This window comes from Ahaetulla prasina, chromosome 11 (assembly GCF_028640845.1).
Source record: "Ahaetulla prasina isolate Xishuangbanna chromosome 11, ASM2864084v1, whole genome shotgun sequence".
Taxonomy (NCBI): domain Eukaryota; kingdom Metazoa; phylum Chordata; class Lepidosauria; order Squamata; family Colubridae; genus Ahaetulla; species Ahaetulla prasina.
Genome location: NC_080549.1, coordinates 7188907 through 7214496, shown reverse-complemented (window position 1 = coordinate 7214496; position 25590 = coordinate 7188907). Strand labels below are relative to the sequence as shown.

At 41.8% G+C, this 25590-nt stretch overlaps 1 protein-coding gene across 3 annotated transcripts in view; it reads left to right on the top strand.

The window, feature by feature from the left end:
* Positions 1-25590, top strand: part of THOC2 (THO complex subunit 2) — a 63794-nt gene that overhangs the window by 5380 nt on the left and 32824 nt on the right. For all 3 annotated transcript variants that reach the window (XR_009156671.1, XR_009156672.1, XM_058196529.1), the window contains exons 2-18: positions 2261-2304; positions 2953-3044; positions 6031-6082; positions 7252-7322; positions 8654-8775; positions 9161-9294; positions 9862-10028; positions 12063-12155; positions 13750-13905; positions 15075-15247; positions 16177-16372; positions 20460-20501; positions 20842-20972; positions 21077-21178; positions 22027-22111; positions 22956-23049; positions 25030-25110. Coding sequence is in view for 1 of the 3 variants with exons in the window: in XM_058196529.1 (XP_058052512.1) it covers positions 2261-2304; positions 2953-3044; positions 6031-6082; positions 7252-7322; positions 8654-8775; positions 9161-9294; positions 9862-10028; positions 12063-12155; positions 13750-13905; positions 15075-15247; positions 16177-16372; positions 20460-20501; positions 20842-20972; positions 21077-21178; positions 22027-22111; positions 22956-23049; positions 25030-25110 (1835 nt within the window). In the remaining 2 variants the exon portion in view is untranslated. The remainder of the gene's footprint in view (positions 1-2260; positions 2305-2952; positions 3045-6030; positions 6083-7251; positions 7323-8653; positions 8776-9160; positions 9295-9861; positions 10029-12062; positions 12156-13749; positions 13906-15074; positions 15248-16176; positions 16373-20459; positions 20502-20841; positions 20973-21076; positions 21179-22026; positions 22112-22955; positions 23050-25029; positions 25111-25590) is intronic.

The following is a 25590-nucleotide window of genomic DNA, read 5'->3' as shown; positions in this document are numbered from 1 at the left end:
TCTACTGTTGTTCTGGATCTTTTTTTTTTTTATCTTCTCACAAGCCCAACAGAGTTCGTCAATTGCCGAGGCACTTTTGAAATGAAGACATTTGTCCTTCCTTGTTGGTGCTGTTCTTGCAAATTTCAGCTAACATGGACAGAAGGGAAGACAGTACAGTAGTGGCCAAAATTGTGGAAACCTTTTGGGAAAAGTGTATTCTCTAAAACTAGCTAAAAAGCCACTTTTTTTTCCGAGTAGTGCCATAAAATTATATATCAATGGAAAGATGATTTAATCGAGAATGTAATGCAATAACTTTTATTAAGAATTTGCTATTAGAATAGCAGTTACGGTATAAAGAAGAAAAGTGAAACAGGTAGAAAAAACAAGATATACAAAACTTATCACCATAGAAGAAACGAGATACACAAATATTATCATCGTGTCAGTTAATACTTACTTGGGTAACCTTTAGCATGAATTATGGCCTTACGTCTTCCCATGGAGTGGACCAAGTCTTTTAGTTCTGCAGCTGTTATCATGTGAAACCAAGATTGAATGATGGCTATTAACTGGGTTTTATTGCTGAATCTCTTCTGACTAACAAGTTTCTGTAGTCGGCTCCATAGATTTTCAATTGGGTTATCCCAAGCCATTCCAGCAGTGGAATAAGACTATCTTGAAACTCAAAAAAAGTAAAAGAAAAAAAAGTGGCGTTATTAGCCCTCAAACCTCAAAAATACACTTTTCCCAAAACGTTTCCACAATTTTTGGCCACTACTGTATAAATATAAATAAATAAAAATATGGGGCAAAACTCACTTAACATCAGAAATGTTGGGCTTGGTTGTAAGTCGAGGACTATCTAATCAGTGGCCTTTTTTGTTCAGTCATTGTGGTAGAAATTAAGGGGTGGATCATTGTTGTTTGCATCACATTAACAATAACAAAACTTCAAAGCAACTTTGGTCATGCATCACTTGTCTCAATGTTTCAAACCCACTCGTTTTTTTTCTTCACTCACCCTCTTTGCTAACTGCTTTGTCAATTAATAGAACAGCTGTTTGCCTGGCTTAGATGACAGCTGTGACTATTGCTATAAGTAGTGACAGGCTATGATTAATAGCAATTCCTCCATAATTTTACATGACGGTCAATTTCAGTACTTTTCTTTCAGTACTTTCTGAAAGAAACTTTCAGTACTTTTGCTGTATGTATTACAGCAAAAAATGCAGACAAATATTGATTTTATTTTAGTTTATAGGAAAGAATGTCCAAAGAACCCTTTCCGCTAACAGAAAAGTGCTTGGTATGTTTAGAATTACCACTTAAAGACAAATTCACTTTGTGTAAAACTGGAAAACAGAGTGAGTTTGTCTTTAAGTGATAATTTGCTTAGACACTGCTAGTAGATTCTTAGAATGTCTGAGAAACTGCCTGAGATTCAAAATTTAGAAAAGAATCCACAGTTCTTCGTAATTCGACCCTTGACTGTGTCGTGAAGCGTTAATTTCTGAACATCGGATTGGATTTAAGAGCTCAAATTTTAGATGTACTACTTTAAAGAAACAAAATTCAGCCTTCAAACCATCAAGTGCACAGATGTTCCACTTGAATAAAAGGCTTTTAAAAGTACGTTGCCCAGATCAAAATGCCTAATATGAAAATGCAACTTAAAATGAAAGCTTTAAATCTAAACTTTAGCAATTCTGCCAATGTTTAGGTTTTTATAGCATTCTGTAATGAGAAGTGTTTTCTTGCTGGCGAAGTTGTAATTTAAAAAACTCCACAAAACCTTTATTCACTTAAAAAAGAAATCGGGTTTTGATGGCATCTAAAAAGTTATCTCCAGTACATATGCATAGTGGGTCATTCTGCTACAGTACTTAAAATTGTTCATTATCATTAAAGCCTTACGTCATCTTTTCAACTCTATAGTCAAAATATTAAGGGAGTAAACATTCCAGTTGTGTGTAATAACCAAAAGGCACAGTTCTTATTTTCTTTCAAGCATTTCCTAGGTCTGAATGTATTTCTTAACAAACAAAGGTGTTTTAATGCATTACAGACCATAATAATGTAATGGCCTAGTGTATTGTGACCTTTAATCTACTGCAAACTGGTAGCCTTCTCAGGAAATTGACCTAATTATTTTCCTTTTGATTTGTCCCCGGCGTTTGATTGAACATTGAAATATTATGGATAGCCACAAGAATAGATTTCACTAGGCAAACCCTTCATCAATTCTGGATACTAAACAGTGTTCGTTTCCTTTCAGCTTGCAGCTGTGTCGCGCTCTTTCTGAAAATGCAACTTTTAGAGGTGAGCAAAAATCTTGGGTAACTGACGTCAAGTGGTAAAAAAAAAATTGACTGTCATGTACTTTTCCATAACCGTCAACTGCAACTTAGAAATAATTAGAAATGACTTACCGTATTTTTCGGAGTATAAGAAGCGGGTGAAAATCTGGGTGCGTCTTATACTCCGAATGTAGCCCCGCCCAGCTCCTCAAAGGGAGGTTTCAGAGGCTGAAAAAAGCATCAGAAACAAAGCTTCAGAAAAGAAGCCCCCAAACAGAGCTTCAGAGGCTTTTTTTCTGAAGTTTTTTTGGAGGCTTTCAGAGGCAGAAATAAAAGTTTTTTCTGAAACAGAGTTTCAGAGGCAGAAAAAAAAGCAAAAAAAAAAAAAAAGAAAGAAAGAAAGAAAGGCACAGAGCTCACAACCAGGGAACCTGTTGCTAAAATTCACCTCCGGGAACAGCTGATTGGGGGTATTCCGGGAGGCCGATCCACCTGCCAATCAGCTTTTTTCTTCTTTTCCTCCCCCAAAACTAAGGTGTGTCTTATACTCCAGTGCGTCTTATACTCTGAAAAATACGGTACATTGATGAAATATGATGCGGTTTTAAAACATGTATCAGTAATATTCCTTTGAATATATTATTCAGTCCCCCTTTGTCTTGTCTTCCAGGTGTCCAGCAGGCCCTCTATGAGCTTGCGTATCATGTCGTCAAGGGAAATTTAAAGCACGACCAAGCATCAAATGTTCTTAATGATATTATAGTAAGTATTTGTTTGTACTACGATGGTTCCTGAAGCAGCCGTCTTTCGCCTGACACACTCCAGTTTAGTGGGAATTGAAGGCCTGGTGGATCACTGGCTTCATGACCCCGGAGATGGTCTTTACCCTGGCAGTTCGAGTCCTAGCACGGCTTGGTGGAGTGAGTTCCCATCACTTGCCTCTCAGCTTCTGCCCCCCTAGCAGTTCGAAAAAAAACATTCCACGTGAGTAGATAAATAGGTACCACTTTGGTGGGGAGACAACCGGCACTTCGTGTGGACAGTTAGAAGAACCCTGCTGGTGCTTCACCTTTCCTGGTTGCAACACATATTTGTGAAGTGGCTTTGGTGGAGGGAGAGTACCCCAAGTAACGTGGCAGGAAAGCCACTCCTTTTTCTTTCTGGTGTGGAGGTAGCTCGACCCCCTCTGGCGACACCTTGGGAAGTGCACAAGTGTGAACCAAACACAGCTAGCACTCTTAGGCAGCCAAACTGCTACTCTGCATTAGTTTTGTAGCTTCCTGGCTAACGTAACATCACCATATACTAAATGGATAAGTGGGAGTTGTCACCTCCCCAAATTCTCTCAGCCAGGAAGAATGCTGATCACATTGGTTGGAAATTCTGATTAGCTGTAGCCTGAATCTACAGAGAGTCCTCAACGCACAACAGTTCAAAGTGACCGTTCAAAATGACGACGCTGAAAAAGGTGACTTATGACCATTTTCCACTGATGGATAGAGCTAAGGTGGCACAGAGATTAGAGTGTGTCGCTGCAGGCTACTTCAGCTGACTGCTAGCTACAGTTCAGCAGTTTAAATCTCACGGGCTCCGAGGTGGGTAAAATGAGGAGCCAGATTGTTTGGGGGCAAGAGGCTAACTCTGCAAACTGCTTAGAGACGGCTGTAAAAGCATTATGAAGCGGTATATAAGTCTTAAGTGCTATTGCTATTATGGTTTTCATTTGGTTGCTTGACAACTGGTTCCTATTTATGACAGCAGCGTCCTGGAGGTACAAGATCATCTTCCCCAGCAATGGGGAAGCCAGGTTCACTTCAACAACTGTGTTGCTAATTTAACAGCTGCCATGATTCGCTTAACCAACGCGGCAAGAAAAGTCGTAAAATGGGGCAAAGCTCGTTGGATAAATTCCTCACTTAGCAACATAAATTCTAGGCTCCATTGTGGTCGTAAATCAAGGACTGCCTGTATTTGCAAGTGTCCCCAGATTGAGGAACAACATCCTAAACCTATAATACCGCTTTAATTTTGATGGCAAGCAAAACTTCCAAAAAAAAACCAAAAAAACCCTTACGGTGCAAAAGTTCATTTTAAAAAGTCCAGAAGAAAACTGAATACTTAGAAAATGAAGGTCTTTGGTCATTCTCCTTTCAAGATGGCTGAAACAAAAAGCTCTAAGGGAGAAGACTGGATGGTTAACCTATTAATTTCAAGCCTGTTCCGCTAGAAGCTGTTACTGATTCACATCCATTTTGACGTAATTATATTGGGGACTTGGAAACCTGGCCGTGGTTTATGATTAACGCTTCAGATCTGCCCTTTAATTAAGCGGTCGCTAGTCTTAGGCTTCAAATCAGAGCAGTTGGAAATGCTCATTTAGAAGCAATAGTTAAATAATTAAATCCGCTGTCACACTCCACTTTGCCACTGAAGTCAGTTTTTTAATTCAACTGGCGTCATGCCCTAAATTTAATAGGTCTGAGTTGGAAGGTTAAGGACATTTTATTTACTTCTTTGGGGCTGATGTTTCCTGAGGCAGCTGTCACTCTTAAACACTTAAAAATGCCACTTTATAATGCCTTGGTAAGGCCGCACTTGGAATACTGCATTCAGTTTTGGTCGCCACGATGTAAAAAAGATGTTGAGACTCTAGAAACAGTGCAGAGAAGAGCAACACAGAGCATTAGGGGACTGGAGGCTAAAACATATGGAGAACAGTTGCAGGAACTGGGTATGTCTAGTTTCATGAAAAGAAGGAGTAGGGGGAGACATGACAGCAGTCTTCCAATATCTCAGGGGCTGCCACAAAGAAGAGGGAGTCGAGCTATTCTCCAAAGCACCTGAGGGCAGGACAAGAAGCAACGGGTGGAAACTAATCAAGGAGAGAAGCAACCTAGAACTAAGGAGAAATTTCCTGACAGAACAATTAACCGGTGGAACAACTTGCCTCCAGAAGTTGTGAATGCTCCAACACTGGAAGTTTTTAAGAAGAGATTGGATAAACATTTGTCTGAAGTGGTGTAGGGTTTCCTGCCTAAGCGGGGGGTTGGGCTAAAAGACCTCCAAGGTCCCTTCCAACTCTGCTATTGTAAAACAACTCATGTGTTATAATGGTTTATGGCCAGTGACCTCTTAAGAAGCCAGTTGCCGACGTACAGGTAGTCCTCGGACCTTACGACTGCAGCTTGAGCCACAAATTTCTGTTGTCGAGACATTTGTTATATGAATTTTGCCCCGTTTTACGACCTTTCTCGCCACAATTGTTCAGTGACTCACTGAAGTTGTTAAATTAGTAACCCGGTTGAGTCAACTATGAGTCAATTGCCAGGCGTCTGAATTTTGATCCTGTGACCACGGGGGTAGGATGAAAAAGGGTTATAAGTTCCTTTTTTCAGTGGCGTAACTTTGAATGGTCACTAAATGAACTGTTGTAAGTCGAGGACTACCTGTAGAAATTGGACGACCATTTGATCAGGGTGGAATAAGGTCTCCTGCCTTGAGCAAGGGTTGGACTAGAGCAAGGGTCTCCAACCTTGGTCCTTTTAAGACTTGTGGATTTCAACTCCCAGAGTTCCTCAGCCACTTTTGAAGTCCACAAGTCTTAAAGGGACCAAGGCTGGAGACCCCTAGACTAGAGGACCTCCAAGGTCCCTTGCAGCTGTGGGATTATATCTCGACCGTAACTGCAGGCCCCGATCTAAATATTTTTTTTTTTTATGTTTCTCACCTAATTATTTATTTTTAACAGGAATTTCGGGATGATATGCCTTCCATTCTGGCAGATGTATTCTGCATATTAGGTAGGTCTCCTTCCTTTAATTTTCTCAGTGTGGCTCCTTTTAACAGTTTCGAGGAAGAATCCATAGGAAAGATTTGAGTGATTTGTTTTGAAAGGCATATATTAAAGGATTTGCTCAAAACCATCATTGTCATCATAAGGGCTGTGGATTGCAAGAATAAATTTTAGCCCTTGATAGAGGAATAATGAAGTCTGAAGAAGCATCACATCAGTGATGAAATCCAATTTTTTTTTACTATTGGTTCTGTGGGCGTGGCTTGGTGGGCATGGTGTGGCTTGGTGGGCGTGTCTTAATGGGCATGGCAGGGGAGGGCTATTGCAAAATCTCCATTTCCACCCCACTCCAGGGGAAGGATACTGCAAAATCCCCATTCCCTCCACTCCTGAGGGAAGGATACTGCAAAATCTCCATTCCCATCCAACTCTGGGGCCAGCCAGAGGTGGCATTTGCCGATTCTCCGAACTACTCGACATTTCCACTACCGGTTCTCCAGAACCTGTCAGAACCTGCTGGATTTCACCCCGATCCACATATTTAGGAAGATATGACTATATAGATATGCAAATACACAGATATACAGATATAAGATCCCTGTGAAGACAGATCATACTCCATAGCCAAAGGATTATTTTCCATATACACCATGCTAGCTAACTTTATGTACGCACCAGAGGTAGGTTTCAATAGGTTCTGACCAGTTCTGGAGAACCGGTAGTGGAAATTTTGAGTAGTTCAGAGAACCGGTAGTAAAAATTCTGACTGGTCTCACCCCCATCTATTCTCTGCCTCCCGAGTCCCAGCTGATTGGGAGGAAATGGGGATTTTGCAGTAACCTTCCCCTGGAGTGGGGAGGAATGGAGATTTTGCAGTATCCTTCCCCTGCCACGTGCACCAAGCCAAGCCACGCCCACAGAAGCGGTAGTAAACAAATTTGAATCCCACCACTGGTACGAATAATTTTTAATCACTGAAATGGTCAGACCAATACCTAAATTCTACAGTGCCATCTTACAAGGTAGTCCCAGGCACCAGCAGCTGGCTGGGGAATTCTGGGAGTTGAAGTCCACAGGTCTTCAAAGTTGCCAAGGTGGGATACTGCTGTATTGGATGGCAACTTTCATGATAAATATGAGCCCTTAATAATCGGATGGCGTTTGTTGGTTTTGTAGACATCGAAACCAGTTGTTTAGAAGAAAAGAGCAAAAGAGACCAGTTCATGCAGCTGGTGTTGGCTTGTTTGGTGAGTTATTCTTTATTTGCTTTTTAAAATTTTAAGAGAAAGACAAGTTGTCCAAATGTATACGTTGGAAGTGTTTAGGACTTTCTATTGTTTTAATACTGCCCAATTTATAACGGAAACACCTCTGCTGAACATCGGATTACAGCTGGATGACCCCTGAAATCCCAACTGTAATTCCGAATCTTAATTCAGGATAAATGACACCGGATCAAGTTTAGTCATTCTCCTGACCTCCTCCGCTTAATTTTCCTTATTGTCAACTCCCAAAGCATCCCTGACCAGCTCTCGAGTTGCCATAGGCAAGCGGGATGAGAATCGTACAAAGCAGCACAGCAGCCAAAGACAGGAGTACATTCCAGACATATCATTCTCAAGGCTGTCTCCCAGGGTTACCCACAGCAGTTGGAATGTGATTGGTGACACACCCTGGTGGGAGAGGGGAAACAGGATCATGATTGGGGCGTAAATTACATGGGGTCAGAGTTGGCTTCCCTTGGGAAGCTAATATCCTAACAAATAACTGGATTTCTTTTGAAGCTTGGCTTGAGGGTCATGATTTAATTAGGACGTCCCTCGGAACCCTGCCACTTATTCTGCTTGTCGTGGAAGTGTTGCAACTTTTAGCAGACAGTTGGTCCTGTTAGAGGGTCCTTGAAGCACTTGGAGGTTGATCTGTGTCCTCAGGGTCACCTGAGTAGAATAAAAGGTTCCTATAGCCTGCAATTTTTCCTCTGGAAATCCATTCCTACTCCCACACCATTCAAAGGGTCTTCATCCCAAATTGTATAGCTAAAAGTCTGTAGAGATTCTCAGTCATCCAGGCCATGGTTCTCCCGAAGGTGCTTTTTTTCAGGAAGCAACTGGACTTTCTTGTTTTTTCTTTTGAAGACGTTTCGCTTCTCATCCAAGAAGCTTCTTCAGCTCTGACAGGATAGTGGGGAATGGAAGGATTTATATTTCCTTGTAGACAGCTGGTCATTTGCATCCTTTTAGAGGGTTGTTGAGGCCACTTGAAGGTTTATCTGCATCCTCAGGGTCACCTGAGTAGCGCTCCTCGTTCCTGTACCCTGCAATTTTTTCCTCTGGGAATCCATTCCTACTCCCACACCGTTCCAAGGTTGTCCATTCCAAATTGTATAGTTAAAAGTCCATAGAGAGACAATAACAATAACAACTGCCTTAGCAACAGAAATGGTTTGGTTCGATTGTGGTCGTAGGTCGAGGATCACCTGTATAACGTCCGGCCCCCAGAAAGAGGGTCGCCCTTATGGAAAGATAACATAAGGTCAGATCCAGTTGTAGATAAAATTCAACATTCCCTTTCTTTGCAGAACCTGGTTTCCGATACTATATTAAAAGAGCGTCTGGATCCAGAAACTCTGGAATCATTAGGGCTTATCAAGCAGTCCCAGCAGTTTAATCAGAAATCTGTGAAAATAAAGACAAAACTTTTGTAAGTATGTCGTTAACATTCTGCAAAGCTTTTAATGTTCCTGAAATCCCTCAAGACCTAGCTGTGTCATTGATCGGGGGGGGGGGTCTCAGAGGATCCCCGAGTTTTGAGATAGCCCCCTTATTTCAATTAACATTTATCCTCTCTTATACCTTGTGGCTTTGTATACCTTGTGTATAAAAAAGTATTCTTTTAAAACCACAATTGTTTTTTTTAAATAAGAGTTCTTGTTTATAGTGACTTGCCCAGAGTGACTTTTTTTTTTTTTTGAGCCGGGCACCCATATAAATTTACTAAACAAGTAAAGCAGAAAATTACTGGTTTATTCCATCTTCTAATTTTCTAACACTCATGTTTTCTGTCTTCTTTATTTGTTGAACTGTAGTTATAAGCAACAGAAATTTAATTTATTAAGAGAAGAGAACGAAGGCTATGCAAAACTGATTGCTGAACTGGGACAAGATTTATCTGGAAATATCACTAGTGAATTGATCCTAGAAAATATTAAATCTTTAATAGGTAAGTCATGTTTTCTGAGACAAATTCACTAGTTGCAGTTTTCCCTATATTACTGTATATCTTAGATTTATTATATTTTGAAATGCTATTCTATTCAGTTCTTATTCTTTTCTATTCTATTCTATTGTATTCTCTATTTATTCCAGTCTCCTGTTCTGTTCTGTTCTATTCTGTTCTATTCCAGGGATCTCCAACCTTGGCAACTTTAAGACTTGTGGACTTCAACTCCCAGAATTCCTCAGCCAGCAAAGTTGGCTGAGGAATTCTGGGAGTTGAAGTCCACAAATTTTATAGTTGCCAAGTTTGGAGACTTCTATTCCATTCCATTCCATTCCATTCCATTCCACTCCACTCCACTCCACTCCACTCCATCGTGTCTCCCAAATCTACATTCTTGCATTCTTCTCTATAATATACAGTTTCCCAGGTTAAAAAAAATATTCCTGATATTAATGACTATCAAGGATATTTGATAAATTACCGTTAGAGTACCATACTTTCTTAATTTTGTTTGCTTAGTTGTCTTGAATAAAAGTAATTTTTTTATAACTCCCATCTGTTTAATAGGATGTTTTAACCTGGATCCTAACCGAGTGTTGGATATTATCTTGGAAGTCTACGAATGTCGACCAGAATATGATGAATTTTTTGTACCTTTGATAGAGTCGTATATGTATATGTGTGAACCTCAAACACTCTGCCATATACTTGGATTCAAATTCAAGTTTTATCAGGTACCACAGAAGTTCATGGCTTAAAATCCTTCCCTTATCTCAGTTATTTATTGTTTACTATGAAATGCAGGTAGTCCTCAACTTACAGCCGCCATTGAGCCCAACATTTCTCTTGCTAATTGAAACATTTGTTAAGTGAGTTTTGCCCCCATTTTAGGACTTTTTCTTGCCACGGTTGCAGAGTCAATCATTGTAGGCTTAAATTAGTCAAACCGTTAAGCGAAACTGACTTCCCCATTGACTTTGCTTATCAGAAGGTCGCAAAAGGGTGTCGTGCCCCCCGTCGGAGTCTGAATCCGAGGGGGAAGACAAGCAGCTGACAGTGAGAGAGTGGCTCCGTTGGCTGTGGAGGAAACGGGGGAAACTGTGGAGGAAGCTGGGCAGAGCAGGGAGAGGGGGTTCAGATGAAGACCAAGCCCACCCTCTCCTCATCCTAGGACACGCAGGGAAGAACGGAGAAGAGAGCAACGTGGGTTGCGTGGCTTACAAGGGGGGAAAGGGCCCCGATTCCCTTCAGAAGGCACACCTGGGGATGGAGTTTAAAGGAGAGGCAAATAGGAGGGGTGGTTGTCGGAAACAAACGCTGAGTTCGTCTTGTGTTAACTGCTTTATCTGAATTCCTGGCATCCTCCCAACTGGTTTGATTTACTGCCATGCTACTTCACTTCTGGAACTCTTTATCTTGCTTGCCCTGCTGGATTAATTACCTTATATTGCAGTATTTTCAGCCCACGGCTGTTACAGTTTTGTGTGAGAGTTTATCTTCAGACCGAAGAGTAAAAGGGACGTTGGGGGCAAAGTTGGCGCTAATAAAGGGACTCATGGCTGTGTTGCCTTTGTGCCACGCCCCGGGTCATCACAAAGGGGATCACATGAGTCCCCGGGATACTGCAGCGGTCATAAATATGAGTCAGTTGCCAAGCTTCTGAATTTTGATCACATGACCATGGTTGTTAAGTGTGAAAACTGGTCATAGGTCCTATTTTTCAGCACTTTTATGACTTCGAACCGCCACTAAATAAACTGTTGTAAGTCAAGGACTGCCTGTTGTCAGCTTTGGAAGCCATACTAGGCCGAAAGCTTCCATGCGCTGCCACAGTTCTCCTCTGTGGAAAAGGAAGGGAGGAGGGTGATAGTACAAGAGATGATTAGACATAATAACATTTTTCTGCCGGTCAAGGTCAGGTTAGGTTCGCATCTGGAGAAGGAGTGGTTGGAGTGATGCTTCGACATGGGACGGTTGAGGATTGGAGCATGTGACCGGCAGAGGGGTCATGAGGGTGGAGATTTTGGGGTTTGAATTACTGAGGGAGGAATCGGAATCCCCAGTTTGGGTTTTCCTCCAACTGTGCCAGTTGACCTATGCTAGTAAAAGAACTTTGAAAGATGTTGGTTTCGGAGTCTTTTCTGCAGGAGGGGTTTTCTGGAACGCTGACACCTGTATTCAGAGGGAGAGAAAAAGCAATATAGTTCTGTGTAGGTGTTGTGTGGGTGGGTGTTTGCTACGTCAAGATTAGTTTTGGTGCTAAGGAACGAGAGGGGGTTGAACTAAGAGACGTTTTCAAACAGCGTGATCCGTTCTTCGATTCAGTGCAAGGCTGTGTAAATTCTTATTAAAACAAAATTTTAAAAAACAAGTTGACTTCATCCATTGTTCCCCAACCTTTGTGGCCTGGTGGCCTGGCTGGGGGAGGGAAAGGGGAACTGGGCCACGTGAGCGGTGAGCGCACACACACAGCCCTTGCACGAGAGGTAGGCCGGCACGCCCATGCAATCCTTTGGTCAAGGAGTAGGCTGGCACACACTAGTGACCACCAGCCCGTTGCTCCTGCAAGTTGAGTTGAACACACACACACACATGCTCCAGCCAACCACTCACGTGGCCCAATTCTGAATAGGCCACGGCTCGGTTAGTGGGCCATGGCCTGGGGATTTGGGGATCCCCGACTTAACTTTAAAAAAAAACTCATAAAGCTGACAGTCATGATCTTAATGTAACTATTTCTCCTAAAACTATTTTTGTTTCCTCTCCAGGAACCAAATGGCGAGACCCCAGTGTCTTTGTACAGAGTCGCTGCAATCCTTTTGCAACATAACTTAATAGATCTGGAAGATCTTTATGTGCACGTGAGTTATTTGTTTTGCGTTTAGCAACAGAATGTAGGTTCCGTTGAGTGCAGAAGATAATTTCTCCCAAATATGGGGCTTTTCTAGCTTAGTCCATGATTTAGGAGCATATTTACAGGCTCAGTAAAAAAATGACCATCCTCTCATACTTAGGAAAGAAATCTGAAAAACGTAACATTGACGCAGTGGTTAGAGTGCATTACTGCAGGCCGCTTCTGCTGACTGCCGTCTGCCTGCAGTTTGGCAGTTCGAATCTCTCCAGGCTCAAGGTTGATTCAGCCTTCCGAGGTGGGTAAAATGAAGACCCAGATTGTTGGGGGCAATAGGCTGACTCTGTAAGCTGCTTACAGCCCTCTGGGCTGTGGTATCTTAGTCTAAATGCCCTTCCTTCCTTCCTTCCTTCCTTTCCCTTCCCTTCCCTTCCCTTCCATCCATCCCAGCTCAAGGTTGACTCATCCGTCTGAGGTGGGTAAAATGAGGACCCAGATTGTTGGGGGCAATAAGCTGACTCTGTAAATTGCTTAGAGAGTGCTGTAAAGCGGTATATAAGTCTAAGTGCTATTGTTAAGTGCTATTTCTTTTACTGCATAATATCTCTCTTTGATATGCATATAGTGAATTAATATTGATTAGGGTTGACAGTGGTACTGTATCGGTATGGATTTGGACTGTTATTTGGGTTCTATCCTGATCCTCCCAGAGTCATTTGCTGAGATGAGCAGCTATAGAGATCAAATAAATAATAATAATAAATAAATACTTATTGGGAGAAGTATTTTCCATTGCATTTGCCATTCCAAGGTTGGATCTAAATCTATGTTATTCCAGATACAGTGGTACCTCAGTACTCATTGTTAATTGGTTCCAGGAGGTGTGATGAGTACCAAATATGATAGCAATAGCATTTAGATTTATATACCGTTTCACAGTGCTTTACAGCCCTCTTTAAGCAGTTTACAATGTCATCAAATTGCCTTCGACAATCTGGGTCCTCATTTTACTCACCTCGGAAGGATGGAAGGCTGAGTGAATCTTGAGCTGGTCAGGATCGAACTGTTGGCATTGGGTAGAATTATCCTGCAATACTGCATTCTAACCACTGGGAAGGAAGGAGGGAGGGGAGGGAGGGAGGGAGGAAGGGCAATAGCAACAGCCGTTAGACTTACATACCGTTTCAGGGTGCATCACAGCCCTCTCTAAGCGGTAACAATCTGGGTCCTCATTTTACTCACCTCAGAAGGACAGAAGGCTGAGTCAACCTTAAGCCTGGTGAAATTTGAACTGCCATATTGCAGGGAGCCGACAGTCAGTAGAAGTATCCTGCAGTATTGCACTCTAAGCCACCATGGCTTTTCCTGCTGAGTACTTTCCTGCTGAGTAACAAACAATTTTTCCCCATAAGGAATAATGCAGCCGACACTAACAAGCTTGTGCGTTGAGTACCAAACAAACAATGAGCACCGGGAGCAAACGTTTGTGTCAAAAGACGTCGAGTACCAGATTTGACGAGTTTCAAAGACTTTACGAAGTTCCATTATATTTATCAAAGAGAGAGCCAGTATGCGAAAGCTAATGTTCACCTTTGCCTCTTTAGCTCCTGCCGTCCGACCACGCTATCCTCGAGGAACACAGGCGGGAAATCGGGGAGGCGAAGCAAATTGTAAGGAAACTTACCATGGTTGTGCTCTCTTCCGAAAAGACGGAAGAGAAAGAGAAAGAGAAGGAGAAGGAAGAGGAGAAAATGGAAAAGGTGAGTTGCAGCCGCGCAGACTTCCTGCCGTGAAATCCGATTGGAGGCGCTGCTCATCAAGCAAATACGGTTAGACAGAATTTTCCTAGTACGTGATCTAGCAGCCGGCTTAACAAGCCATGAATATACCACAGTTCTGTTGGGAATCAGTTTTGCTTTGACCTGCAGAGAAGATGTGGATGATGGGAAAGGAGTCTTCTCTATTTTAGCCCCAGACAGAAAGAAACATGAACTGAATATTAAATAGTTCCGCTCTTGATAATGCTGGGCTAACATACTCGGTCTCAGGCTGCTTACACCCCAAACATACACAAGTCTATACAGCTGGTGTTCGACTTACAACCATTCATTTAGTGACCGTTTGAAGTTACAACGGCGCTGAAAAAGGGGACTTACGACCGTTTTTCACACTTGACCGTTGCAGCCTCCCCGTGGTCATTCAATTAAAATTCAGACGCTTGGCGACTGATTCGTATTTATGACAGTTCAAGGTCATAATAAGGGGTCACACAATCCCCTTTTGTAGCCTTCTGATGGGCAAAGTCAACTGGAAAAACCAGATTCCACTTAAGGACTTTGTTCCTGACTAAATAACTGCAACGATTCACTTAACAACAGTGCCGAGAAAGGTTGTATTGTGGGGCAAAGTCACTTAATAACTGTCGCTGGCTGACATAAACTTTGGGGTCAATTGTGGTCGTAAGTCAAAGATTACCTGCATTTCAGGAACTGTATGGTTTAATTAGGCACCTGGTTTTATATATTTATGTATGTATGTATGTATACACATGCACATATACATATATATTATACATACACACACATACATACACACGCATGCACACAGACACATATATATATAGATATATATATTACAGACTATTTTAAAAATACGAGTTCCAGGTATTTCCAAGTATATTATTTTAGTTCTGGAGCTCACAGAATGTCTATTTTTTGTTTTACATACATAACATACATACATAACATACATACATACATACATACATACAAAACCAGATTATTTCATCCCTAATATCGAAGAATAGAAAAACTGTAATTAATAGGCAGGTATTTTTGAAAACATGCTTTCTGTGATAGTCTTGGGAGAAACTAAACTTCCGCTCTAAAAAAAATAAATACTTTCTTCTGCTTCGTTATCTTTTTTCCAGCCACCAGATAACCAGAAACTGGGTTTATTAGAAGCCATGTTAAAAATCGGTGATTGGCAGCACGCGCAAAGCATTATGGACCAGATGCCTCCGTTTTACGCAACTTCACACAAACCCATCGCTCTCGCTCTTTGCCAGCTTCTCCATGTGATGATCGAGCCTCTCTATCGAAGGTGAATGGGGTCTGCATGCCAAATAAAATCGATTAAACGAGACGCATTGGGCGTATTTTCACGAACCACATAATTTTAGGGTTCCTTGATTGCTACTTCCTTGGTTTTAGAATCTGTGGCTGAGAGAGTGGTGGAAGAGTTTATCAATATTTTTTTTACTCCTCAAGCTAAGTGTCAGGGTTCCAAGTAACACCCCCAACAAATGAAAACTCCGAGGCTTTGAGTTTCCTTGAAGTTCCATTTTATTAGAGATGTCATATTGGCACATCTGGGGAAACCCGAATCTGAAAGCTTCCAGGTTTTTCCCACCCAAAGGAAAGTCCAAGTCCCTGCCCAGTACCCACATGGTCCATCACCTGGTCCAATCCAAGCACCATCCCAACTGGAGATGCCTCCCAGTTCCAGCCTTCCAGGTGCAGGGGAAGATGTCTTTGACTCTCTGAGAAAGTAATGTTATTTTGACTATATGTCACCCTGGCTCCATACAATCTTCCCTCCCAGTTTCCCACAGTAGTAAATGTGGCAGGCCTGAAGGCCCAATGCAGAAGATGGCTTCCAGGCCTGACACCATGGGTGTCAAACTCAATTTCATTGAGGGCCACATCAGGGTTGTCTTTGACCTTTGGGGGGGCAGGTGGACGTGGCCAGGGTGGGCGTGGCCAGCGCAACATTACCATCTGCGGCCCTCCCAAGCTCCCTTTTTGCTGGCAGAAGCACTGCGAGCTGGTCCTTCGCTGTTTCCAGGGCAGCCTCGCAAGCCAGATCTAAGCAGCCCGCAGGGTGGGCCGGACCCGGCCTGCGGGCCTTGAGTTTGACACACCTGCCTCAAGCCTTAGGCATGGAGAAGGGTTTTCTCTTGTCCTGTCAGGTGTTTTTGAGAAGTTCTCCCCAAAACCTCACATTTAAAGAACTTTCCTTTTTCGTTTCAGGGTCGGAGTCCTCAAAGGTGCCAAAGGAACCCCAGTTCCCCCTTTGCAAAACAAGAGGGCCCCAAAGCCAGTCGAACATTTTGAAGACTTAAGGAAAGAAGTGTTCAACATGCTTTGCTATCTCGGCCCGCATCTCTCCCACGATCCCATTCTCTTCGCAAAAGTCTTGCGACTTGGGAAAGCCTTCATGAAAGAGGTAGGTGCCAAGGTGCCGACTGACGGACCCAACTTGAGCAAGCAAAGTCGAGACGGTCCAATCTCTTTAGGCAAAACTTCATTGGATACATCATTTCGGCACTGGCTTAAGGCGAAACTGGCTCTAGCTAACTCCTGTGCCATGCCATGTAATTAAAAATACAGAATTCTCCCTCCCCCTATTAGTGCCGGTCACATGGTCCAATGGAATGTCATTGTATTGTTATGAGAAAGTGTTTCTGAGTTTTTTTTAGCCAGCTGCTGAAGTGTCCTTGGCTCCCACGGTTTGCCTTCTTGATGTCTGGAGCCTTCATTCCATTATTTCCCCCTTCCTTCCCCCCTAGTTTGTTAACAAGCTTGCAACAGCAGAAACACACTTTGAACATAACAGTAGGTCAGCTTCCAGCTATGACTTCCCTTGCCTGATGTATCCTTAAATGTAAGTGTCTTAGTGTCTTAGCAGCAGCATCCTTGAGTTACAACCTGCCCATTATGGTCATGAGTCATGACAGTCTTAAATCTATTGCTTCTTGTTCTACCCTCAGGGGCTTTGGAGAATAGCTTGACTCCCTCTTCTTTGGGGCAGCCCCTGAGATGTTGGAGCACTGCTATCCTGTCTCCCCTAGTCCTTCTTTTCTTTAAACTAGACATACCCAGTTCCTGCAACCATTCTTCATATGTTTTAGCCTCCATTCCCCTAATCATCTTTGTTGCTCTTCTCTGCACTCTTTCTAGAGTCTCAGCATCTTTTTTGTATTGTGGTGACCAAAACTGGATGCAGTATTCCAAGTGTGGCCTTACCAAGGCGTTATAAAGTGATATTAACCCTTCACGTGATCTTGATTCTATCCCTTTTCCCATTAAGGTATCCATAAGACACCTTACAGCTCTCACTCTTCCTTTCTGCTATTTTTCGTGTTTAAAATTATTATTATTATTATGTATCACAAATATCATTGACTGGCTCTGATGGTTGATACGGGTTGCTGCCAGCATCCTAGGTATCAACCAAGCATCATCTTAAAATGTATGTTGTTCCAAGTAGCGCAGTCTTTTGCTGCTCCGCTGGTGCTACAGCAGAAAGCTGCAACTTCTTGATGTATTTTGCAAAATTCGTGGACATGGTTATTTTTTTATTCAGTAAACATGAAACTCAGTCAACTGATCATTTAAAAATGTATCATAAATACCATTGACTGGTGCTAATGGTTGATATGGGTTGCTGCCAGCGTCCTAGGTATCAACCAAGTATCTTCTTAAAATATACGGTGTTTCAAGTAGCACAGGTTTTTTTTGCAGTTCCTCTGATGTTATTGCAGGAAGTTGCAATTTCTTGATGTGTGTTGTAAAATTATTGGACATGGTACCAAGTACCCCGATGATAATGTTTCATCCATCCACTGTTACACGTTTCATCCATAACTGTATAGTTTCAATGGACAGGTCGCAATATTTCGTGATTTTTTTCCCAGTTCTTTTTCTTCAACTCTGGCGTCTCCTGTACAGTGATATCAATAAATTGTACGCTTCGGCCCTCGACAACCATGATATCTGGCGTGTTGTGTTCCAAATGATGATCCATCTGTATTCAAAAGTCCCACAAGATGATGTTGATGATGATGATTATCCATAAGCTGTTTCAAAAGCAAGCAGTTGAAGAGAGAACTGAGTTAACATAAGTCTTTGCGGTCTTAAAGGGCCAGTTTAAACAGTGAATATTAAAACTGTATAAGCGAGTTGACGTTTTTAATGCCCGATTCTGTCGTTTCTTTTCTTTGGGAATTCTACCGCTAATAGTTACCCATACAAGTAACGGGTAATAAATAAAACCGTGCTGTTGTCAGTCTAGTGTGAGAGGAAAATTATAATCTTCTTTATACAGCAAAAGTGCTCCCGTATAATTTCACTGTTAAACACTTGACAGGCAGTTAGAGTGGATTCTGTACAAAACGCAGTGAAATTTATCTTCTAAACATCTGTTAATTAGATAAGCTCTTGTAAGCCCAAGTCAGGATTTGGCAGGTTGCTGAGAGCCATCTCCAGATGTCTTGCAAAATAAAAATGCAGCATAGGGTTGAGAGCTGATTTTGTTTTTTTAGTTTGCTGGTACCAAATGTCTTCACTCACCTCTTGGAGATGAGGGGCTTCTTGTCACGTTTTCCTGATTTGCAAATAAAGCCCGACTCCCCTTTGGGATAATGCGAATAAGCAACCTTGAAGTTTGCATTTTCTTTTTCCGGGACAGCTATGAGGAAGAAAAGAATTTTCTTATTTAAAATCATTTTCTCCTAAAAAGAACTCAAAACAGGCTGACCAAAATAATTAAAAACAAGCTTAACTCCTCTAGAATTAACATTAATTTAAAAAAATAATGTTTCCTGGCATAAAGTAAACTCTTTTCCCCTCCATTTGCTGGGTTTGATATAGATTAACAGAGTTAGAAGGGACTTTATAGGTCATGTAGTCCAACCCCCCATCCAAGCAGGAGACCCTACACCATTTCTGACAATTTTCAGTTCAATCTCTTCTTGAAAGCCTCCAGTGATGAAGCTCCCACAACTTCCGAAGGCAACTCCTGTTCCATGGGTTGATTGCTCTCACTGTCAGAAAATTTCTCCTTATTTCTAGATTTCCTACTTTGTGCTAAATTGTGTTTTGCTCATGGTCTGGTTCCATTGCATTTGCTTTGTTCACAAAACGTCAAAGAAGGGGGTGAATCCAAACAGGTTCTTTCAAGTTTAGCATGGACCATTTCAACCACTCCGGAGGTCCTAAGCTTAAGACACTCCATTCAAGTTTGGAAGCTAGGTTGAAAGACTCAGTTGGCCAACACCATTGTGTGTTTTCCTCTAGCCATTTTGGAAAGGGGAAGCAGGTTATATATAGGTGCAAAACTACGCCTAGTAATGCCAAGCTACATACGGCTCAGTGGTTAAGTACCAGTTAGACCATTTCATAGAATTAGAGTTGGAAGGGACCTTGAAGATCTTCTAGTCCAACCCTCTGCTCAAGCAGGAGACCCTGTAGTGTTCCAAACAAGTCGCTGTCCAGTCTCTTCTTTAAAACTTCCAGCAATGGAGCACCCACAATTTCTGAAGGCAAGCCACTTCACATTCTTACTGTCAGGAAATTTCTCCTTAGTTCTAGGTTGGTTCTTTCCTTGATTAGCTTCCACCCATTGCTTCTTGTCCTGCCCTCAGGTGCTTTGGAGAATAGCTTGACTCCCTCTTCTTTCTGGCAGCCCCTGAGATATTGGAGCACTGTTATCATGTCACCCCTGGTCCTTCTTTTCATCAGGCTAGACATACCCAGTTCCTGCAACCATTCTTTGTATCTTTTAGCCTCCAGCCCCCTCATCATCTTTGTTGCTCTTCTCTGCACTCTTTCCAAAGTCCAGCACCTTTTTTATAATGTGACCAAAACTACCTTTGTAATCTTGTGGACTCAATTACAATTGCTTTTCTCTGTAGAGATTCTCAGTCATCCAGAAAGTGGTCATCCCGAAGGTGCTTTTTCAAGGAGGCACCTGGACTTTCTTGTTTTTTTTTCTTTGAAAACGGTTTGCTTCTCATCCAAGAAGCTGCTTCCGCTCTTCCATTCCCCACTATCCTGTCAGAGCTGAAGAAGCTTCTTGGATGAGAAGCGAAACGTCTTCAAAACAAACAAAAAAAAGAGAGTCCAGTTGCCTCCTGAAAAAAGCGTCTTCGGGACAATCCTAATTTTCTCCTTCGTGGGTTTAACCAAGGTGGGAAAGAGATATCCTACAAATGTCACCAAGCATTGAAGGATTAAAAATGAAGGTTGGGGGAGGGAGGTTTCTAACTGTTGACGTATCAACAGAGTAATTTGTGAGTTATTGTAGCCATGGAGATCCATAGTTCTCCTTCTCTTGCATGCCACATTATGGAGGAGCTACCGCACCCCACACCCCCATTCTTTCCCTTTCAGAGATTCAAAAAATTTAGTTCCGCCATGATGTTTCTCTTTGAAACTTGGAAAAGGAAAGGTTTTCATTAACATGCTTGAGATAGTCTCTTTGGTCTGAAGCCATGACCTCTTAGAGTTAACCTGCCTTCTTTTTCCCGTAGTACCAGTTGGACGGAAACAAACAAGAGGACAGAGAGAAAACGGTAGGTTCTTTTACAAAAAAAAAAGGAAACTTCCTTGACAGATCTTGTAATATTTGATGCAAGATAGAACTAACCATCCGGTTTTCCAGGGACACTTACTTGTTGTTGGCTGACATAGGCATTGTACGAGCAACAACAGCCCGTAGGGTTGACTCTTACCGCCTGCCATTCTAGTTGTCTTCTGGATAAAGATGTAATTCTTGGATGAGAAGCAAAACGTCTTCAAAAGTGCATGACAAAGTTGTAAAAAAAAAAATCAGATTGAGCAAATTAAAAAGAGTCCCCTCCCCTTAACTAAAGTTTGATTTTTTCCCCCCCTCTTCTCTTCCTGGTTCCCCAGGAGATACTATTCAGCTGCTTGCTGAGTATCACTGACCAGGTTCTGCTTCCTTCTCTTTCTCTAATGGACTGTAACGCATGCATGTCTGAGGAACTCTGGGGGATGTTTAAAACATTTCCATACCAGCACCGGTGAGTAATTACCTAGAATGTTTTAAACACAATATCTCAGTGCTTTTGGACGGGGGAAAAAAAATACATAAATGACTTCCTTTTCTCCCTGCGTCCTGTACTAGGTATCGTCTCTACGGCCAGTGGAAGAACGAAACGTACAACAGCCATCCACTTCTAGTGAAAGTTAAAGCTCAGATAATTGACAGAGCCAAATATATAATGAAGTAAGTTAAATATTTGCTTGAATAAACAGTCCTATTAAGCATGTGTGAAACCAGACGCCTTCAAAATGGAATGTTCTGGATAGATCTAGCGTGGAATGTTCTGGAGAAATCCAGAATATTCTATTCGTCCTCCAAATCATGCTGGGTACAGTTGGTCATGAGTACAGTTGGACAGTCGTTTTGCAAAAGTTAATTTCTAAGCCTCAAGGCAGTTGTTGGTGTTCTCATAAAATTAGTTTTGAACATCTATATTCTTTTGCATCCTATTTGACTGGGGGGAGATTATTCGTAAGATGTATAGGATTGCTGACTAAATCAGGGGTCTCCAACCTTAGTAACTTTAAGGCTTGTGGACTTCAACTCCCAGAGTTCCTCAGCCAGCCTTGGAGTTGAAGTCCACAAACCTTAAAGTTACTAAGGTTGGAGACCCCTGGACTAAATTATATGACTAAATTATATGACAAGAGTGCCACACCTATATTTCCTGAGGTAAACTATTGAGCAAAACTTCCTGTAGTCAGTGTGAAACTCAGGAATTGTTATTTAAATAATTCCAGCTTAAGTAATATAATAAGGGTTGAATTAAAACCTGGTTATTTTTTTTTTCTAGATTAGAAAAAAATCCATACTTGACATCTCACAAGTATGATTTCTTATTTTGCTTTTACACCCTTAAGTTCAAGATAATTAATACATTACATATGAAATGTGACCATATATGCCGTTTTCCCCAGGATTTGGAGGGGACAATCTTAGACTTTATTCAAAGGAGAGTAAAATTAATTTTCTTTGTAATTAGCAAAGAAAGCTGCAAAACAAAAGAACTAAAGTACAGTATTTTCTTACAGGCGTTTAACGAAGGAGAACGTAAAACCTTCTGGAAGACAAATTGGGAAACTGAGTCACAGCAACCCAACCATTTTATTTGACTATGTAGGTGGCAAGATAAGTTGAGATACGTATCTGTTGTCGCAGCAGATGTGCCGCGAAGCTGCATAGTTTAAAACATACCTAGTACAAAACTGCACATGTTTTATCAAAATTTTACAATTAATGCACTGTAACTTGATTGTAAACATGTAAACGAAAGGAAAGGATTGAGTGAGAAGAGATTGCGGTCCTCAGGTTACAGTCGCAGTTGGGACAGGAATTTCTGCCACTGAGTGGTTTGGTCGTAAAGCACAAAATCAAATAACCATCTTGCGTAGCGACAGCAAGACCAGCAATCCTGGTTCCCATTGTAACCCCAGGACTGTACAGGTCATTAAGCAGGAAAAGGCAGGGGTCCCAGGCGAGCAGGTTGGCAGGTGAGAACTGAGGGCTACAAGTGGCATGTGTATGTCTGTGTGTGTGTGTTTGTGTACGTGCCACAGGGTGGTGCTATAGAGCTATAAAGCGTAAATGAGCAAAAAAGTGGCCAAAGCAACTTTTGCATTCCTGCTGGCTTCCCCATTGACTTTGCTTATGGGAAGCCGGCAGGCATCACAAGTCGTGATCACATGATGGTGTCTCACTATGATGTAATCACAATCCAGGCACCCAGTGCCTAGATCACAATTGTGTGATCACCGGGACAGGGCAGTGACCGAAACTCGGAGAGCCAGTCGTAAATCTCCCTCATTCAGTTCCTTTGTAACTTTGAATGGTCGCTGAATGAGTGGTTATAACCCAAGGACTACCCGCTAATTACAGAAATAATTTTTCTCAAGGCTGTGAAACACTCACAAATGTGCAGGTATATATCTCTAAACATTTCATTTTTACTTATTCTTTTCAGATTTTGTCGCAGATCCAGAAATACGATAATTTAATAACTCCAGTTGTTGATTCATTGAAATACCTCACTTCACTAAACTATGATGTTTTGGCTTGTATCCTTTGCCAGTTTCCTGGAACTGGGATCTGTCTTGTTCTACGTTTCTGCTGCCTCCGTTGTTCCTCACGAGGGATTCCAGTGTAATCCACTGCTCACCATTTTAGGGCTAACCGTTCTTGCCATATTGAAGTCAGACTCAGAAAATGTAATCGTTTTAACACAAGTGACTTAAAGCTCCTAAGTTTCTTTGGGTTAGTTATTTTGAAGCATTTCAAACTTTTTTTTGAAGGCGGTAAGAATTCCTCTTCTTTTTGCCACGTGGCACAAATGTTAAATTTTAGCTACAAGGGATCAAAGGTTGTAGTTAGTATAATTGTTCAGTAGAATTAAGCCTCAATTTTACAATCAAATAAAATCCACCCCATCATAGAACTTCAGCCGTTGTGGCCCGCCAGTGGCCAGCAGAACTGGCGGCAAGATTTGGACAGTGAGGAGGTTGGACAGGAACATGGGCCAGTCCTGGAGTCTGGGGAAGGCTCTGATGAGTGCTCTGCATCGGAGGCAGAGAGGGGGCCAGGGCAGTTTTCAGCTACCTTCGGAGTCGGAGATAAATGGGGCTGAAGAACAGCTGGAGCCTTTTCCCGATGTGTGCATGCGCAGAGCTGCCAGGAGAAGGGAACAGTTAAGGAACAAGGGCCGACTCAGGAGTAAAGGCACAGGTGGACGGTGAATGGCCCCTCCCAGAGGGAATAAAGAGGAGCAAAAGAGGAGGGGAGTTTGCAGGAGACAATTAGTTCACTTCATTAGTGTGAAAGATTTGTTCGTGACTCTCAGAGACACCTTGCCAAGTATTTTCTTGTGCAGCCTGGCAGCTCTCCAAGCCTGATAAGGCCTGTGGTTGTAAATTCACCCTGGAAAGACTGTTTGCCGGGAGTGGATGTGGATGAGAGGAATTCACATTAGCTTAATAAAAATGGGTTTTGTCAGGACAAGGAGTCTGCTGCGGGCTTTTGTGAACCCTGGGTCAGAACAGCAGCTTTTCCAAAGATATTTCTTAAAAGTGTTTTTTTTAATAACTACTTCATTTTTTTTATTTGAATTTATATTCCGCCCTTCTCCGAAGACTCAGAGCGGTCAACTTTATTGCCCCCAACAATCTGGGTCCTCATTTTACCTACCTTATAAAGGATGGAAGGCTGAGTCAACCTTGGGCCTGGCGGGACTTGAACCTGCAGTAATTGCAAGCAGCTGCTGTTAATAACAGACAGACTTAGTCTGCTGAGCCACCAGAGGCCCCTAATTTTAATTATTAAATTAAATTTAAAAATTGCTAATTTTAAGAATTAGCAGTATTGCGTAGCAATGGAAGGGCTTGAAAAACTTTTCCTTTCTTAGTGGTGTTTACTAAGAAATGTAACAGCCCAGAGGCAGATCTTTTGATGCCTTGTCTTAAGGACTGAATTTGAGGTCCTTGGAACTCTCTGCTCGGTTATTTTCTTGCAGAGATTTCATTATCCAACTACGTAATATCCATGCCACGACGGATTGAAGAACGGATGAAGTTACTTAGTTGGGTAATGAAACGTCTACAAGCAAACAACCCAAAGCCACAATTATTCTCTCCTGCCAGACTGTCTCGGCTGTCTCCACCCTGTAATATCTTTTAAAGCTGACATTTAACAATGGAAGGGCTTGAAAAACTTTTCCTTTCTTAGTGGTGTTTACTAAGAAATGTAACAGCCCAGAGGCAGATCTTTTGATGCCTTGTCTTAAGGACTGAATTTGAGGTCCTTGGAACTCTCTGCTCGGTTATTTTCTTGCAGAGATTTCATTATCCAACTACGTAATATCCATGCCACGACGGATTGAAGAACGGATGAAGTTACTTAGTTGGGTAATGAAACGTTTGCAAGCAAACAACCCAAAGCCACAATTATTCTCTCCTGCCAGACTGTCTCGGCTGTCTCCACCCTGTAATATCTTTTAAAGCTGACATTTAACAATTGGGCAGAATTCTTGCTTAACGTCATCCAAGATTGCATAATTGAAGCATTGGCAAATCCCGAGAAGGAGAGAATGAAACACGACGACACTACAATCTCCAGTTGGCTTCAGAGTAAGTATTTGTCTTTTGTATGTTTTTATCCAGCTAAAAGGACTGGAGGCAGCTGGTCTTTATTTGGATTTATTTCTACAGCAGTTCTTCTGGAAGAACATGGAGGGGTTTACAAAACTTGAAAAAAAGCCACCTTAAATAAAAGCTCTCATTAGCTGCTTTCCACACAGATCCAGTCTCTAAGTCATCTTTCGAAATATTTGGGAATCGCATCACATGTATTAATTAAATGTATAAATTAAAAGTATTAATTTCTGGCTTGCTAAACTCAGGACTACGTTGTTAGGTAGTTACCTCAGTCTATTTCTTTTGTATTTCAAGTCTTTTTATTTTATATTGTTTATATATATCAGGGTGTGAATAGGGTGATACCTGGGTATCATACATTTCAGTATAATAAACATAATGTTATTACTCCTAGTTATTACATTTCATTTTCATAGTTTCATATACACGTATCTTTTACTATCACCCTTCAAT